At 41.3% G+C, this 20,196-nt stretch overlaps 1 protein-coding gene across 2 annotated transcripts in view; it reads right to left on the bottom strand.

The window, feature by feature from the left end:
- Positions 1-8,979: 8,979 nt before the first annotated feature.
- The window catches only part of LIN54 (lin-54 DREAM MuvB core complex component), a 95,952-nt gene continuing 84,735 nt past the window's right edge, over positions 8,980-20,196 (bottom strand). For both annotated transcript variants that reach the window (XM_077476144.1, XM_077476145.1), the window contains one exon: positions 8,980-19,212. In XM_077476144.1, the coding sequence (XP_077332270.1) occupies positions 19,011-19,212 (202 nt within the window). In that variant the 3' untranslated portion in view covers positions 8,980-19,010. The remainder of the gene's footprint in view (positions 19,213-20,196) is intronic.

Here is a 20,196-nt window from a genome sequence, read left to right as displayed (position 1 = left end):
TTGTGTCATTCTCAAAACTTTAACCAGAGCTGCAAGCAGCCCAACTTCTAATAGTTTAACCCTTTGTTAAGACAAACAGTAATCAAATCTAGTTTACAACTAATAATATATATATATATATATATATATATATATATAAAAAAAAATTGGCTTCATAGTACAGACAGGGTTAATTATGGAAAACACAGCTCCTTAGGCCTCTCAAACAAGCAATGCATGTAGGATTTCACAGGGCGGAAATTTTCAGAATAGTACATTTAAAGAAAAAAAGAAAAAGCTAAGCTGCAGTTTTTAAATGTTAAATTATATTATATTGAATTAGAAAAGGCAACAAGTTCAAAGAAGGTGTCACCCTAATTTGGCTTCAAAAGTGGAAATACACTTTTAGCCTGAGTTCACAGTAGGGCGATGCGGGAACCAGTGCAATTCCAGCGTCCGGTTTCCACATCGCAGTGCGAACTGTGAACTCGAACAGGAATTGGATCACATAGTGAGAACTCCCATGCAATCCAATTCTAGAGCTGGGAAAAATAAGTCCCTGCACTATTTTCTGTGCGATTTCGGCCATTACAATTGTATGGCTGAACTCGCATTGCTCAGAGATCACATGTGATCAAGCTAGTATGAACCAAGGCTCAAGGATGAGGAATGAATTCATTTTCACCTTCCTATGGATCAACTGTGGGTACAGGGTTCTGTTTATAGATATTTTCTATTGTTTATCCTTTTTTTGTGTTTTTTTTTTTTTTTCAACCCAAATATGCTACAATATAGGTAGGCATCCTTTATGTCAAAACAATTGGGCACAAACATAGGCATTAAGGTTTTGAGAACCCTGAACATTTTGAGACTAAAACTCCTGGAAACAATCTGCAGCAGGAACTATGGCAATTCTACATTGTTTCAAGATTCCAGAGAGCACATGATGAAGATCAGCCAGCCAGCTAGAGAGAGAGTAGGGGACATGCTCAAGCTTTAAGACTCAGTTCACACTATGAACCACTTGTGAATTGCACAGGAAGTGCACTGCATTCCTATTCAGATAACATGAGAATCAGTGTGGTGCGATTTGAACCCATGCCTTTTAAATCGGCTCAAATCATACCAAAGCAGTACATGCACCTTTTTTGAGCTGCACCGCAACCTGGTTATGGTGGTTTTGTACCATGCAATCCGATGCAGGCAAATTCATTGCATTTGAGGGCTCTTTAACTTTGTATACACACCCGCAGCAGATAGCAAGGGCAGTGTGATTTGTATTCAGTGCAGGAAATATGCGTATGTTGTGCAGTGTTTCTGGCACTGCATAAGTGTTAGCACCTCTGGATATTGCAGGGTGTCTCTCCTCATGCTGCAGCTGGTCTCATCTGGCAGAGGGAGGGTCCGGGACTCCTTCGGCTGTCAGTATCTGGCTCCATCCTTCTGCCATTCCTGATTAGCTGTCCGGGGGGGGGGGGGGGGGGGGGGGCTAGGCAATCTGTGCAAGGTAACAAGGAATCTAAGTTTTCACACACCGAGGAGCCGCAGGAGAGCGGCCATGCGGGGCAGGCAGTATGAGATGATGTCAACTCTCTACTCCCAGCTGCACCTCCGACACTGAGACAGAGCACTGGCTTTGAGGGCGGAAGAGTGATGATGCAGAGGGGGCGGAGAGAGATGATATCATCTCTGCTTGCCCGCCCGCCCACTCGCTTCTTCCATCCACGTAGCGCTCTCATGCCGGTAGCCCAGCATGTCTCTTGCAGCCGCCGGCCCCCACGGCCCACCTGCAGAAGGGCCACGGTCCGGTAGTGGGCAGTTGACCCCTGATCTAAAGGACAAATTGTTACAATGTTTATACTTAAGTTCCACTGCTAAAGAATGTTGTGATTCTTGGCAGATTCGGGAAAATGCTTTGTCAAGATTGCAATGGGGAATAAAAATCTTGATAACGATTCTTAACGATTAATAGTGCAGCTCTACTTCTGAGGAGCAAAGAGAGAAGACTTGCAAGCGCGCTCCTCAATCTTCTTCCACTTTAGAAGGTGAGTACTCCCACCCCCAGTGGCCCCCTTGATGACTGATCCAAAGTTGACCTTAAATTGGAACTTTACCCATAATATATTGATAAAAAAAAAACAACTTGATAATTAACATTCATTAACAAGAACATACATTCCACCTCAAGTATTATGCTACCAAAATTAGTGTGAGCTGTAAAAATGTAAAACAGCAAGAAAAAGTAACTAAACTCATTTATTTAACTGTTTCAAAAAACAGCTACATTCCTAGAATGCCAGGTTTGCGAACGCTCACATTTGCTTGTGTCCTGAACTATACTGTCAATCCATCAAATTCCGATTTAAGGCTCCCAGCAGATAGCCCTCTACAAATTTGGCACAGTGCCTAAAAAATAGAGAGAAATTGGGCATGTGCCGAGCAGGGAAAGACCGTGTATTACTGGACTTTAAAGTTTTACATACAGTATCTCGCAAAAAGGAGTACTTGCCCCACATTTTTGAAAATATTTTATTATGTTTTCATGTGACAACACGGAAGAAATGACACTTTGCTACAATGTAAATCAGTGAGTATACAGCTTATATAACCGTGTAAATTTGCTGTCCCCTCAAAATAACTCAACACAGCCATTAATGTCCAAACCGCTGGCAACTGAACTGAGTACACCAAGTGAAAATTTCTAAAGTGGGCCCAATTAGCCATTTCCCCTTCCCGATGTCATACAACTCATTAGTGTTACAAGGTCTCAGGTGTAAATGGGGAGCAGGTGTGTTAAAGTTGGTGTTATTCTTTTTGTGAAGAAAAATAAAAGTTGGTGTTATCGCTCTCTCTCTCATACTGGTCACTGGAAGTTCAACATGGCACCTCATGGCAAAGAACTCTCTGAGAATCTGAAAAAAAGAATTGTTACTCTACATAAAGATGGCCTAGGTCAGTGGTCATCAACCCTGTCCTCAGGGCCCAATAACAGGCTAGGTTTATGTATTACCTTGGGGAGATAAAGACGAGAATACTGCAATCACAGAGTAGCAAATATCAGCTGTGATGTATTTCAGTTATCTTGCAAACCTGACCTGTTAGTGAACCCTGAGGACAGGGTTGATGAACACTGGCCTAAGCCAAGAACCTGAAACTGAGCTGCAGCAGCGTCATATCCAGAGGGTGTCTTTGGGAAATAGACGTACGAGTGCTGCCAGTATTGCTGCAGAGGTTGAACGGGTGGGGAGGGGTCAGGCTGTCTGTGCTCAGACCATATATTGCACACTGTTTCAAATCAGTCTGCATGGCTGTTGTCTCAGAAGAAAGCCCGCAGTTTGCTGAAGACAAGCAGGATAAGGACATGGATTACTGGAACCATGTCCTGTGGTCTGGTGAGACCAACATAAACTTATTTGGTTCAGATGGTGTCAACCATGTGTGGCGGCAACCAGGTGAGGAGTATAAAGTGTCTTGCCTAATCAAGCATGGTGGTGGGAGTGTCATGGTCTGGGGCTGCAGGAGTGCTGCCGGCACTGGGGAGCGACAGTTCATTGAGGGAACCATGAATGCCAACATGTACTGTAGCATACTGAAGCAGAGGATGATCCCCTCCCTTCAGAGACTGGGCCACATGGCAGTATTCCAACATAACGACACCAAACACACCACTAAGATGACCACTGCCTTGCTAAAGAAGCTGTGGGTAAAGGTGATGGACTGGCCAAGCATGTCTCCAGACATAAACCCTATTAAGCATCTGTGAGGCATCCTCAAATGGAAGGTGGAGGAGCACAAGGTCTCTAACATCCACCAGCTCTGTGCTGTCATCATAGAGGTGTGGAAGAGGACTCCAGTGAAACCTGTGAAGCTCTGGTGAACTCCAGGCCCAAGATTGTTAAGGCAGTGCTGGAAAGTAATGGTGGCCACACAAAATATTGACACTTTGGGCCCAATTTGGACATTTTCACTTAGGGGTGTACTCACTTTTGTTGTCAGCAGTTTAGACATTAACAGCAGTGTTGAGTTTTGAGGGGACAGCAAATTTACACTGTGATACAATACACCTACTACTTTACATTGTAGCAAAGTGTAATTTTCTTCAGATATAACATATTTACAAAACTGTACTACTTTTGTGAGATACTGTAGCTATAACTGCAAAAGGGGCCAGCCTGAAGTGATCGTGCTGGACCCGATTCCCTGAATTAAGTTCATCTTAAAGGAAAACTTTGTCACTCAAAGGCCATAAACAGTAAACCCTTCTTGATAAGGAGTTCTGCAGTCCAGCATTTTAGCCACAGAGCCCTGCACAAACGCACAGACAGAAAATCAATGCAAAACAGCAAGCAAGCCATCACAACTAAAATCCAAAGTCCAAGGTATCTGCTACATGTGATCAATAAATTGCAGGTCCATATCAGCATCAGTCAGATCACATTTAATGGTTTTAACCCATTCAGCTATTGTCTGGCATAGAAGTATAGCATGAACCAGGTACAAAGCAGAGTCTGGTAAGAAATTAACATGGCCCTAGAAAGAGCTTCCAGTCTTTTATTAGAGGGGTCCTTAAAGTGGAAGGAAAGGCTTGTGCTTAAACAATCCCCCATGATCATTTCAGTAATAAAAGTCTATGTGTATGTCCTAAATTTTTAAATGCCTTGTTTTTGTACCTTATCTTCTTTGTTATGCAATGCTGTTAGGTTTCATAGTTTCATAGTTAGTTAGGTTGAATAAAGACACCAGTCCATCCAGTTCAACCTGAGTGAATGTCTACAATTGTCCCTATCCCTGTACACTCACATCGGTCCCTACCCTTAAGCAGCCCACAATCCAAGGTCCCCATTCATATACTATGGCCAATTTTTTGACAGAAGCCAATTAACCTACCTGCATGTCTTTGGATTGTGGGAGAAAACCGGAGTACCCGGAGGAAACCCACGCAGGCACAGGGAGAACATGCAAACTCCAGGCAGGTAGTGTCGAGGTTGGGATTCGAACCAGCGACCCTTCTTACTGCTAGGCGAGAGTGCTAACCACTACACCACTGTGCTGTAAATGGGTGACCGCAATGCCTCACCTTTCGCAATAGAAGGTTGGCCAGTGGATGTCTCTTTTTGCCTGGGAGCATCATTTTGGAAGGGACATGCCTGCTCCTCTGCTGCCAGTAGGAATGAACATTGAAGGGCCAGGTAGGATGGGGACTGGGCTGGGTCGGGTCGGGCAGGGCGAGACAGGTGGGGGTCTGGTGGTATGGGCAGTAAGTGCTGGTCGCGTTAACCCCCATGGCACTGTAAGAACTGTGGAGCAGAGAAAAGAAGATTTCAAAGAACAGAGTGGCCACATTCATCATTCATGCAAGCACAGTCTCCCGTGTGGTTTATTAAAAAAAAAAAAAAGTTTTTGTTTGTGTCAGGGCTGGCTTATCCCTTCCTTCTCTGGGCTGGCCGCTCAGCTGTCGGCTAATTGCCAGCTCTCTTCTCTCTCCACAGTTACCAGCTGTTCCTGATGATGCTCGTCTGACCTACACTTTTTCTATTTGCCTTTTTTTTAATTAACAAGTGTGATTTAACCACTTAAGGACCGCCGTATTGCCATTGTACGTCATCGCAATGGCACCGGCAGGCACAAGCACGTACATGTACGTGCTTGCCTTCCAGCGGGTGGGGGGGGGGGGTCCGATCGGACCCCCTCCCGCTGGATACGGTGGTCCGTTTCGCTTCAGGAGCGATCCGAGATGAGGGGATGGCCGTTAATTTCTGGCCATCCCCTCTTGATCGCTCCTGGCGAATGAGAAGCTTCCTCCCTCTGTGTATAGTAAACACAGGCAGGGAGGAAGTGATGTCATTCTCCTCGGGGCGGTCTTTTTGACCGGACTACGAGGAGAAGACAGAAAGTAAGTGTGCACCAACACTACACTGACATGTAGGCACACAAACCCCCCCCCCCCAGTCACAGTGTCACTGATTGCAGTGATCATTTATTTACTGATCACTGCATTCAGTGTCAGTTGTAAAAGTAAAAACTGTCAGGGCAGTTAGTGTTAGGTCCAGGGTAGCCCCCTACCACCCCCCAATAAAGGTTTAACCCCCTGATTGCCCCTAGAGTTAACCCTTTCACCCCCTTTTGCCAGTGTCACTAAGCGATCATTTTTCTGATCGCTGCATTAGTGTCGCTAGGTAGCTAGTTATTTTTTTAGGTTCACCGCCAGGTTTTTATAGCGCTAGGTACCCCGATATACTACCCAATAATGGTTTTAACCCCGATTGCCCCCTAGTTAACCCTTTCACCCCCTTTTGCCAGTGTCACTAAGCGATCATTTTTCTGATCGCTGCATTAGTGTCACTAGTGTCGCTAGGTAGCTAGTTATTTTTTTTAGGTTCACCGCCAGGTTTTTATAGCGCTAGGTACCCCCCATATACTACCCAATAATGGTTTTAACCCCCTGATTGCCCCTAGTTAACCCTTTCACCAGCGATCACCGTATAAGTGTCACTGGTGACGCTGGGTAGCCAGTTAGTTATTTATGTTCCCCCGTCAGGTTTTTATATAGCGCCAGGGACCCCCATATACTACCTAATAAAAATTTGAACCCCCTGATTGCCCCTAGTTAACCCTTTCACCAGTGATCACCGTATAAGTGTTATGGGTAACTCTGGTTAGTTTGCTTTTTATAGCATCAGGGCACCCACCATTTATTACCCAATAAAGATTTAACCCCCTGATCACCCGGCGGGTGATATCAATTAGGTTTTAGGGTGAGGGTCTGCGTCACCCCAGGCAGCGCTAGGTTAGTGCCAGTACCGCTAACACCCACACGCAAAGCATAAACCTCCCGTAGTGGTATAGAATCTGAACAGATCAATATCTGATCTGATCAGTTCTATACTAGCATCCCCAGCAGTTTAGGGTTCCAAAAAAACGCATTGTTAGCGGGATCAGCCCAGATACCTGCTGGTACCTGCGTTTTGCCCCTCTGCCCAGCCCACCCAAGTGCAGTATCGATCGATCACTGTCACTTACAAAACACTAAACACATAACTGCAATGATCGCAGAGTCAGGCCTGATCCCTGCGATCGCTAACAGTTTTTTTTGGTAGCATTTTATATTTAAATCCGGAAGGCAGTGCTTGGTTTTCGGGGTCCCGTATGTGGCTAGGCTCCCAAAAAGTCCCCCACATGTGGTATCCCCATACTCGGGAGAAGCAGAATTTATTTTGGGGTGTAATTTGACTTATGTCCATAGCATGTGTGAGCAATATATCATTTAGTGACAACTTTGTGCAAAAAAAAAAAAAAAAGAAATTGTAAAATTCCTGCAACTTGTGGCAAAATATAAAATATTTCATGGACTCAACATGCCTCTCAGTAAATAGCTTGGGGTGTCTACTTTCCAAAATGGGGTCAAAGGCCATAAACAGTAAACCCTTCTTGATAAGGAGTTCTGCAGTCCAGCATTTTAGCCACAGAGCCCTGCACAAATGCACAGACAGAAAATCAATGCAAAACAGCAAGCAAGCCATCACAACTAAAATCCAAAGTCCAAGGTATCCCGCTGGATACGGCGGTCCGTTTCGCTTCAGGAGCGATCCGAGATGAGGGGATGGCCGTTAATTTCTGGCCATCCCCTCAAAGTTGTTGAGTGCAAGTGCTCAGTGTCATATCCAAAGGTTGTCTTTGGGAAATAGATGTATGAGTTTTGCCAGCATTGCTGCAGAGGTTGAAGGGGTGGGGGTCAGCCTGTCAGTGCTCAGACTATACGCCATAGTATAGTCTGTATGGCTGTCATTCCAGAAGGAAGCCTCTTCTAAAAAGGTGATGCACAAGAAGGCCCACAGTTTGCTGAAGACAAGCAGACTAAGGACATGGATTACTGGAACCATGTCTTGTGGTCAGATGAGACCAATATAAACTTATTAGTTGGTGTCAAGTATAAAGTGTGTCTTGCCTACAGTCAAGCATGTTGGTGGGAGTGTCATGGTCTGGGGCTGCATGAGTGCTGCCAGCACTGGGGAGTTACAGTTCTTTGAGGGAACCATGAATGCCAACATGTACTGTGACATACTGAAGCAGAGCATGATCCCCTCCCTTTGGAGACTGGGCCGCAGGGCAATATTCTTACATGATAACGACCCCAAATACACCTCCAAGACGACCACCAAGATGACCACTGCCTTGCTAAAAGAAGCTGAGGGTAAAGGTGATGGACTGGCCAAGCATGTCTGCAGACCTAAACCCTATTAAGCATCTGGGGGCATCCTCAGACAGGTGGAGAAGCGCAAGGTCTCTAATATCTACCAGCTCCGTGATGTCGTCATGGAGGAGTGGAAGAGGACTCCAGTGGCAACCTGTGAAGCTCTGTTGAACTCTATGCCCAAGAGGGTTAAGGCAGTGCTGGAAAATAATGGTGGCCACACAAAATATTGACACTTTGGGCCCAATTTGGACATTTTCACTTAGGGGTGTACTCACTTTTGTGGTCAGCAGTTTAGACATTAATGGCTGTGTGTTGAGTTATTTTGAGGGGACAGCAAATTCACACTGCAAGCTGTACGCTCACTACTTTACATTGTAGCAAAGTGTAATTTCTTCAGTTTTGTCACATGAAAAGATAATAAATAATAATAATAAAATATTACAAAAATGTGAGGGATGTACTCACTCTTGTGAGATAGCACGCGTGCGTGCGTGTGTGTATGTATATATATATATATATATATATATATACACACACACATACATACACACATATACACTTCATTTTTTTGTCACAAACATGTATTTAACATTATTTAAATAAAAATTATTTGCAAAGATTTCAAATAAAATGCTTTCACTTTGTCATTATGGGTGATTGTAGAATTTTGAGGAAAATAATGAATTTAATCAAATTTGTAATTTTGCTATAACATAAAGTGGAAAAATTGAAGTGTTGTGCATGCATTCCAGATGCACTGTAGATGAAGCGGTAGTAAAGACACATACTGACACTAAGAAAAGCAATACAGAATAGTATAAATGTTTATTTTTCTGTGATTTCTTTGTACAATATAGAAAGTTCTTTTTTTGAATAGTCCTAGTAAATATAAACTTTGTCTGTTATTCTACCTTCAGATGTACACAGAACTAGAAAAAGACAAGGGGATCGTTAAATATAGGCAGAATACACATTGCCATCCAATTTGTTCAGAGGTTTTTTAGATAAGGGTACAAAAAAGGTTTATTTTACAGTGAGATCAAGTTTAACAACTTCAAAATCCATCTTTCTGCAATGTTTAGGGGACAATTCATGAAAAATTAGAAAAAAAAAGTGGAGCTGTTGCCCAGTCACCACCATATCTTACCACTTTACACTCGACTTTTCATAAAACAATCCTTTTGGATTTGTTCAATTCCTAACTATTAAGGAAATCAGTGACATGCAGCCATTACATGTTAATATGTCATTTCAGAAACAATCAGACTTGCAGCACATATCTGATGATCTCCTGAACAGAGGATGCACCACTCTAGAGAATGTGACTGCAGATAATTTAATTAGATCACACATCACTGACTTTATACTCCCCTTAAAAAATTTTAAACTATACCTTTGGGAACAATGTCCTGAGTACAGAATTAAAGTGGAACTAAATGTAAACACAAGATTGTATTTTGAAGGTTAGATCACCCACAATTTAAGTCTACTTCTACTGGATTTAATTCTAACACTGTACAACTTCTGCCTCTCATGTTTTACCTTAGGCAGGCCATTGATGGTGCAAATTTCTTTTAGGAAAGAAACTCACACGATTCCCCTATCGGCACATTCAGTGCTGACAGAGGAATGCCTACTTCCCTGCGGGAGAAGACAGTGATTACTACTATCGGCTATAGCAGCCACTAGCAATAATCACAAGTGAATCAAGAAGGCTAGCTGTATCCAGGTTGATCGATTGATCAACTTGGTACATTCAGCCTGCCCTCACAAGATTCGAATCATGGCTGGCTTTAGAATACCATTTTTCCCATTACATTCTCCAAAATATGAGTTTTTTTTTTTTAAGTATACAAGTTAGAAATTCAGGCTGGAAAGTAGCCCCCCCCCCCCCCCCAACGGCCATGGTAGGTGTATACACCTGGGAACACAAGATCTCACCACCAGAATACCAGAGGGGGGAAAAAAAAAAAGACAATTCGGTGTCTAAAAACCCAGTTCCTGCTAAGTGGAATATTGGTTTGGTTGGACAGACACCATACAAGACAATGAATGATATAATATTGAAAAATAAACTGGTGTTCTTTACTATTTTGATCCTGAAGCCCAATTGACTGCATAATTGAGTTCTAATTTTTGCTCAAGGATCATGAGCATTGCCATTTGGACCAATGGCCAGGGACATATATGGTGGCTGCTGGAGATCCATATTTCTGTGCTGTGTGAAAGAAGGGATTGGAATCTCCAGTGTGCTGCCGATGCAGGAGAGTGTAGCTCAGCCTGCAGCACATAGGCCAAGTTCACATCTATGCGGTTCTGCAATCAGTGTTTGCACAGGGCCTCTGCACTTTTTTTTTTTATGTAGCCACATGGAAATCGCATGGTGCTTTTGCACCATGCATTTCTGAATGCTGAAAACTGCACCATGTTTTTCAGTGTGTGGGTGGGGGTGCCATTAAGGGTAAACCTAACCAATTATTGTCCAAAATAGGTCAGTTAGACCTAAAGTAAGTGACCATCTGGTGTATAGGAGGTTATAACACCAAATCACTGTGCATCCTTACAAAAGTTCTCTGGGTGCTCAACATCTATATTTGACAGATTTGGCCATACAGATAACTATTGTGATGACTAAGCAGTCCAACACATTGGGGTTAATTTACTAAAACTGGAGTGTGCAAACCTTGCAGCTCTGCGTAGGGACCAATCGGCTTCCACATTTATTGTCAAAGCTGAAGATAGAAGAGGAGCACAGCTGCACCAGATTTTGCACTCTCCAGTTTTAGTAAATCATCCCCTTTGTCTTGTTCTGTACCCACTAGACTAATATAGTCATCAGACTGATGATAAAGCCTATAGCCAAAATATTCAATCTGCTGCATTTAGTTCCACTCTATAAAACACTGGCATAGTAAAACTAATATTAGGATTGTTTAAAACCTACAGGAAGTATTGTTTGCACCTTATATTTATAGGTGAAAGACTCTTTATACATAATCTACAAGTGTCATTTAAAATTCACATTTTCTTACACGTATAAATACACATCACAAAAAGGAGCCATACAGGGTTTCAGCACTACACTATTTACAACACTAATAGCTCTTGCTCTACAAAACAAATACACAAATCGTGAAATCTTTTGAAATCTACACAACCTAATTTACATTTATACATAGTTACTTAGACCAAAATGTGGACAGTTACAGAGTTAATGCTATGCACACAGTTATTTCACAGACAGATCATTTACTTCCACTGGTCAGTTCCCTTTTTCTGCTCATAAAGTTAGTTTTGAGATTAGAAGCATAAGGACAGAGATGATGACTTGTGTTAAGAGAAAAATATACTTTTTTTTGGCAAAAATAGGTTTACTTTTTTTGGGGGGGGGTGGAGAACAAAACAGAACAAACAAAACTAAGGCTCTACATTTCAACTTTTTATGATATAAAGAAGCAGTGCTAAATCGATAAACGGGTTATTCAATCTTAAACCAATACTTTAAAACAACGAAAATATATGAGATGTGTGTGTTTAAAGTGACACCAAACTATTTTGTGACAAATAATAATCAATCCGCAATCCAGTTGTCATATGGGTGTCCCCACACTCCCAGTATTCAGTGCTTCCGAGTGACAGCAGATAAATGAGTCTCTTGCGGGATCCAGTGGACCATCATATAAATGGTCACATGTGCTTATTAAATCTCTTTAAACAGGAACACCAGGTACGTGTTCAGTCAGGATTACTCATCAGCATAATGAAAAATAAAATATATGGTCCCATAGTGTAATCTGTAAGGCCCCTCTCACACCGGGGCGGTGGGTGCACTAGCGGTAAAAAGCCACTATTTTTAGCAGCGCTTTGCTGCCAATTTTGCGGCGCTATTCGGCCGATCCCCCCCCCCCCCCAGCGGCCGAGAAAGAGTTAAAACCACTGCAAAGTGCTGCTGCAGCACTCACACTGGAGACACAGCAGTGGCTTTCAGACCACTTTGCAGGAGCTATTTTTAGCGCTGTAGCGCTTGCAAAGTGCCCCAGTGTGAAAGGGGTCTAAACGTGTTTATTTAAAAAGCATGAGAACAAGCAAAACAACTTGTAAAACAGAGCCACTCTACACAATTAATGGGCAGAATGTTCTAAAAATCCGCACACAGCGGTAAAAACAAATAAAATGCTTTTTCCCGCAAGCAGCAAGCTGTGTGGCTGTCCTGAACTCCACTCGCCGGTCGGCAAGCATGCATGATGACGTAGCGTCGTAGCCATTAATTGTGTAGTGTGGTTCCGTTTACAAGTTGTCTTGCTTGTTATCATGCTTTTTAAACAAATAAATGTTAAAGGATAACACTACTAATTCTATGTTTCATTATGCCGATAGGGATTTATTTAGGGCTGCAACTAACGATTATTTTCATAATCGATTAATCGGCCAAAATCATAAAAAAAATAAAACGTAATATGCCATTTTTCCATTTTTTTAAAAGTAATAATGAAAAAACTGAGTGTTACACTCAAACTGCAGAATAAAACACCAACGATGGGGTACTATTACCCGCAAAGAAAGTACCGTGAATGTCAGCTTCCCTGCTTTATTCATACAAGTATGTGTATATATAAAGAGAATAATAGAGACATATAAAATACTTTTTCCCCCCCTCCTTTATTCCATAGAAAGTATACATTGAGGACAATTTATATATATATATATATATATATATATATATATATATATATATATATATATATATATATATATATATATATATATAAAAAAACAATTATAATAAATATTATGCATAATGTGTGTAAAGGAAAAAAAAAAAACTGAAAAAGGGGAGTAATATATATAAGGGGAAGGTGCGGACTAGGGGTGCAACGGATCAAACAACTCACGGATCGGATCGTTCCTCAGATCAGAGTCACGGATCAGATCAATTTTCGGATCAGCAAAAAAAAAAAAAAATAACACTATCCCCCCCACAGCAACATTGTTTATTTAAATAAAAGATATAACACTATCTCCCCCCCAATAAAATGCAGCTTATTAGTATCATAAAAACATAGTCAGCATATCACTGATGATTTGCGCCAAGCTCACCACGATCAAAGTTCCTCCAAACAGACCGCCGTGATGAGTGCCGGGATGATGCCTATTGGCGCAAATCATTAATGATATGCTATGTTTTTATACTTGTAATAAGCTGCATTTTATTGGAGGGGAGATAGTGTTATACCTTTTATTTAAATAAACAATGTGGCAGTGCCGAGCAAGTAGAAAGGCTTAGATAGGATTAGATAATAACCAACTACTATCTAATAGATAGTAGTTAGTTATTAGGTTAGATTAGCTAATATATGTAGTGGTACCTGCATAAAAAGTTTTGAATGAGGGCAGGCAAGGCATCCAGCGTGACTCCTCCAGAATTCACTTGGGCTGACACAGGCTGAACAACTTGTGCTGGGGGTGACGTCAGCGCGCAGCTTGCCGCCGCTGGGTGTACCAAGATGGCCGCCAGCTCCGGAGCTAGGCCGAAGCTCCGTGGATCCCATGGCGCGGACCAACTAATCGATAATGAAAATCATTGTCAACGATCGTTTCAGCCCTAGATTTAATAAGGAGATTTGACCATTTATATGGTCCACTGGATCCGGTAAGAGGCTCATTTATCTGGTGTCACTCAGTGGTGGAAGCACTGAATATTGTGGGGACACCCATATAACAATTGGATTGTGGATTGAGCATTATATATTTTTTGGACTTTGCTTTAAATATATTTCTTTAATGCCCTCGCTGATGGGCTCCTATGGACTGAATATGTTTTGTCACAAAATAGTTTGGTGTCACTTTAAACACATATTCTATATCGTATATTTTAGTAATATTTTGAAACATTGGTTTATGATTGAATCGCTTGGTTATTGATTTAGTGCTGCTTCTTTATATTATACTTTTGCTGTTGGTTTCACAATTGCTTAAGCAGCTGCTTATTTTGAATATATATCCTCCAGCACAGGTTTTCCTTATAATTTTTGATCTACATTTCAATTGTAAACAAAAATTACTGATGCATGATCATTAATATCAATGTGAATATTTATAATTTGAAATTTAAAAATCTGCGATAAGTCAGCTGAGATACACCTAAAGATGTTAGGGGAAAAAAATAGCAAGTAAATCATTGCAGTCATACTTCACACTATAATACAATGAAAACAGGTTCATCATTAGGACGTCACTAAAATTATAGGATAGACAGGTAGGCAAGTTACTTCCATTTCAAAATGCACCAGCAATTCTCAATTCAGAGTATTAGGTCAGGGGGAAGGTGTCATTTAGACTTGTGTACTAAAACTGGAGCATAAGCTTTGCTGATTGAAGAGCTAAAGGTGTGACTCAGTAGAGGGCATTTTGGACCTCTGCAATGAGCTCACTGCTTCCCACTGAGAGTAGCATCCCCCTCTACAGTTGCTGGCAGAGGACAGGCTTTTTGACTAAGACCGTGGCTGCTTTGGAAAGGAGACATTAAGCACCTTTTTTTTTTGATGCACTTGGAAAGTATTTATCTGATTTAAACTGAAGGTTCAGTTGGGCTTTGAAGGATAGGTTCCCCTTTGGGTTCACTGTTTTTAGGGTGGAACATGTAACATGTTCCCAATGCTGCAGCCACTAACCAATTCCCCCTCCCTGTGACAGCAGTATGGGAAGAAGTTCTCCGTACTAGCTGTCAGTTTCTGAAACTGACAGCTTTGCCCACACGGCCCCGTCATTCTTACACAGAGTTCTGTCAATGAATGAACTACAAGTCCCAACATCCTTTGTGGCTGTCGGCTTTTGGTGCTCAATGAACTACCACAGCATTGTGGAGCACCATGGCAGTTGGCGGAATCTTCCCGTTAGACCCCTTTCACACTGGGGCATTTTTCAGGCGCTTTAGGGCTAAAAATAGCCCCTGTAAAAGTGCCAGGAAAAAAACTCCCCTGCAGTCCCAGTGTGAAAGCCCAAGTGCTTTCACATTGGGGCGGTGCACTGGCAGGACGTTAAAAAAAAAAGTTCTGCAAGCAGCTTCTTTGGGGTGGTGGGGAAGCGCCTGCAAAGCGACTCAGCAGTGGCACTGGCAGGACGTTAAAAAAAAAAAATTCTGCAAGCAGCATCTTTGGGGTGGTGGGGAAGCGCCTGCAAAGCGACTCAGCAGTGGTGCTACACAGGCGCATTTAACCCTTTGGCCGCTAGTGGGAGTTAAAAGCGCCCTGCTAGCAGCCGAATAGCACCTCTACAATGACGGTAAATTAGTTTTAGCTGCGTTTTACCATCAACGCCCGCCCCAGTGTGAAAGGGGTCTTAGTGTATCTGCTTGTTCCTGTGGGATGTACGGCACACAGATACACCGACAAGTCTGCAGGAGACCTGCCTGGCACCAGTGATCAGCAATACAGGCTCCAGAAAAATAATTAATGAATTCACATTTTTTTTTACCTGCAAAAAATTTGCATTTATTAATTTTTTAAAGTAAACTTATACTTTGATGTTTTTTCTTGTTTTTCTCAAGTGTCATAAAAATGTACACAAAACCTTTAGTGTGCATGTTTGTCTAATGATAGTGAAGAAGGGGACTTTACCTTACAAAAATTCTACCAGCAAAGCCTTTTTTTTGCAGAAGAGACTTTGTATATGTCTCCTGCATTAAAATCCTCTTAGTCGCCTGCCTTGCATGTGCAGCTCACTGTGCACAATCACAGCATTCTGTAGTGCCTGGTTGAATTAATCCCGGTGTGCATGCACATGAGTTATGTCATCCCAGGATATCCAATCAAGGTGGCTGAAGATAGCAAAACAGAATATCAGGTGAATATGTCTGCAGTGGTAAGCAGACTTGCATACATTGCATTGCTGGAGTGGAGGCAAGTAAAGTGGACTTACCCTTAAACTAGATACAATAATGAAAATTCAACTTTAAATAAAAAGCAAACTTTTTTTTTTAAATTATTTGTATGGAAAAAGGGTGGGTGTGGATAGGGCCTTTGGTTTTTATTGCTTTTGTGTTCATATTGGGGTAGAACTTACCTCACTTTCTGAACAAAAGGCAGTGGTTACCAAAAAAAGTCTCTAATACGTTCACATATGGAAAGGGTTAAAAGTTTCTGTTAAAATTTCTACTTCTGGCAATTTCTCTACTGGAAATATTATCCTACCAACTGCTGTCACTAGGAAATCTCTACAGGGAACCATACAGCAATAAACATACACAGGGGTTCTAACCTTCCCTCCTACTCTAGCCCAAACTAACAAAACAAATTCATTTTAGATGGAGTTACACCTAAAGACTACTACATGTAGTTTATTGATCAGGCCACCACTCTTAAGAAAAACAAAGGTTTACACTATCCTTACAACTGAGTATATTAAAAGAGGAAGTGGGGCCACAGCTTTTGGTCCTACTTCTCCTATGGATCACAAGAGGGCATTTTGTTCTGCACACCTGTGACCTGTTTTAGCTGAAACAAACGGTCATCTAACGTCACTTTGCTAGTCCAGGCTGGGGAAAGATCCCAATATTACAGTCACGAGCCACCTAGACTAGCAGCTGGCTCAATCTGTCAGTTCCACCACTCCTTACCCTCCCTAGCCCAGCACTCCAGTGAGCACTAGAGGGGCAGAGCAGAGAGCCAGTAACTGATAGCTCTCTGTTCAGAGCAGAGGGGAGAACTGAGTGATCAGCAGAGTGATTGGTCAGTCCTCACAGCAGAGGAAGTGGGGGACAGATGCAGCATTGGATTTTTGCTGTATCCACCTAGGCGAGTGTCTTTCTTTTTTTTTTTTTTTAAACCCCATATTCTTCTTTTAACTCAAATAGTAAGATAGTGCTATAGCACTATTGAACTAAATGGATAACATTAAGAAAATCTGTGTTGCTATTTCAAAATAATATGAAGCAAAGGGACTGTTAAATGTAGAGTCAAAAGACTTAAAAACATAAAATCATATCTAAGAGATGGCTGCTTTACAAAGATATCCAGTCTCAGTGCAGATCATCCCATTGTAAAAGATAACATGATAAACCCTCCACAACAGTGTAGACATAATAGATAATTACCCCAACATAATAGATCTTAGGGTAAAATGGATACCATTTATAACACAGTCTGTATATGTGATAATTGCAGTCTTAAAATAAATTCAGGGAGGAAAAAAAAAAAAGGTAGATTTATAGAGGGAGGAGATCACATTTGGATGTTACAATAGGATCCAATCTCAAAAATGTAATTACCCCCACATCAATAGTCACATAGATTTAGTTAACAAACATGCATATATCAGCGGTCTACCCAACTATCTGGTATCTCTGCATAGAACAAAAGACAAGCTACCAGTCTGTACAATTCTAATCATACAGCTTTTTTTTGTAATAGTACCAATTGTGGGGATGTAATCTGTGGTGGATAAGGGACCCGTTCACATTTGCAATGGCTGTCCAAGAACTTTTGAACTGGGTAATTGTTTATGTTATATCTATGACTAAACCAAATCACCACATGATGAATGCTTCCATATGACCTGCCCCAATAGAAAAGCTCTAGCTTAGCTTTAAAACAATCAGTCTCACCACCAGGGTAAACCATTGGGGTTTAAACACAATGGGGTTGATTTACTAAAAGTGAAGAGTTCAAATTCTGGTGCAGCTGTGCAACCAATCAGCTTCCAGGTCGAAGCTTAATTGAACAAGATAAAATTAGAAGCTCATTGGCTACAATGCACAGCTGCACCAGATTTTGCACCCTCCACTTTTAGTAAATCAACCCCAAAATGCCTTCACCTAGCTGCTTTCTAAAGCTCATTATACTTGGGGTACCAAAAATAGTGCTAAATCAGCCTTAAACACTGTCTAAGATATGTTATCATGGAAATTAAATAGTATTCTTAGGTTAATTCTAATGGATTTAGACGCATTTCTACTCAAATGATACAGGAAAATAATTTGGGCCTACAAAGTAATGCAAGACTAATAAAAACTAACTCCCATAAAAACCACCAGCCTAAAATCATGCCCCCACAATCCCATAATGTATTATAGCTTACATAATCCAAATATAAATATGAAAATATAACAAGCATTATGTAATATTAAGAGCGCAGAAGGCACAATGCATATATTTCAAAAACAATATACTCTGCAGGATAGTACTCTATTGTGCCTAGCACCAGATTTAGTGAACACTAGATAGGGGGGAGACATATTTATATCTACTTCTGTGTACAGGTCCATCTTAGTACACTTCAAATGCAAACAGCGCCCGGTACAGCGATCTACATTCATGCTATTCTCTATCTAATTAGACCCATCATTTCTGATGCTTTCCACCTACCTTCATAATGTATTCTACGACCTGATGTTTATTACAGAGATTATTGATTACAAAGATCACGGCAATCCACTTCACATTTCTATCTCATCAGACCAAAATCTGCTTCCAGGTATACACATTTGAATTATAAAAAAAAAATAAAAAATCACTTGTTCAAACTAGAAAAATCAGAATTGGTACATGAGTTTGTCAGTTACACTAAAAAGGATTCACCACTGGGTGTCGTCAATAATTTAGGGGTGGGAAATGGGTGCAAGATTTAAAACAAATGGTTTACCATAAAATATCACTTTTGTCGTGAAACACATTGAAAATTGCCACATACAAAACACACAAGAATTCTGGCACATATATGGATGGTAAGTGAAGACTTCAGAATTGTGTGGCAGTGTATTCTTTGTACATTATCTTATGGACCTCTCTCCCATGCAGTCACAATTTCTGATCACTCATGCTAGTCTCACAGTCAGCCAAACTTAACAAGTCATCGTACAAGGGTCGCTTTTTGCTTTTCCGGCAGAATTGATGACCCTCATGAGGCAACGTCCAAACTCTTCTAGGATCATCCGCTCTGTGGCAGCTTGGGATTTGGAGAGCTTCTCTCCCTGCTCAGCCTGGGCAAGAAGGCATTCGCACGTGGCTTCAGCAACTTCTCTTGTCACAAATGTAAACGGCAGCCTTAAAAAAGGATTGATATCACATACAAGTCAGATATTTTACAACATTACAAACAATATAAAATCCAGCTAGCTGAAAAAAGTTTTCAATATATTAACCCTTTAGACCCCATTCACACCTGAGCGTTTTTTAGCTTGATGCCTGAAGCTACAAAACGCTGGAGGGGAAAAAATCCATTATTCTCAATGGAGATGGTTCACATCTCCACTCCAAGTCGCATGAAGCCCTACCCCTGAAGCTCAAACAAGTTCTGGACCCTTTTTTTCGCGCGAATCGGGCTGATTTGGGCGTTTTTATTCTTTTAACATTGGTGACCTTTTGCCCTGCACAAATTCGCTGCAAATCGCGGTAAAAAACGTAGCAAAAAACGCTTGATAACGCTACTCTCAGGTGTGAATGCAGCCTAATAGTCTTTAGATGTGGTAGCCGCATAAGTTTTCTTTTATCAGGCTTTTTTCCTTATTTTTGCTTGGTGATCCTGTCCATAACACTTTTGTTTCTAGCGTGACAATGCTCATGCAACATATTGTATATGGAGCAGAATTGTCCCGTAAATGGGAAGTGTGTCATGACTACAAACCACCGCCCCTCTCATCATTTTAAAATAGGGGGAGGTGTTATGTTTTACTGCTTTAAGCTAATAATGTTTTAATATGCAAAAAACACCAGGATAGCACTGCATCTCTGGCATGATCAACAGGTATTTTTTGCATTTAATCAAAAATATATAAACAGAACACGTTTAATGGAATATTTTAAATGATTGAAAAGACTAAAAGTTTTCTTGTTTTTAATTTTCTTACCTTAATGCATTCTCTGCATTAAAAAGGTAAAAAACTTGTTCTATGCAGCTCCTTAGAACAATTCGAACAGAGGCTTGCACAAGACAGCTGCCATGTTCGAGACCCTCCTAGCCAATGTAATGGCTACCAGAAAAGCCACTTTCTGTGACAAATTCTGTAGGGGCATCTCGCCATTATTCTC

The sequence above is a fragment of the Lithobates pipiens genome, unplaced genomic scaffold (assembly GCF_037356315.1).
Source record: "Lithobates pipiens isolate NorthernLeopardFrog02 unplaced genomic scaffold, aLitPip1_a1.2 Scaffold_13, whole genome shotgun sequence".
Classification (NCBI taxonomy): Eukaryota; Metazoa; Chordata; class Amphibia; order Anura; family Ranidae; genus Lithobates; species Lithobates pipiens.
The sequence above is the reverse complement of the archived record's forward strand: the minus strand, read 5'-3'. Positions and strand labels throughout refer to the sequence as shown.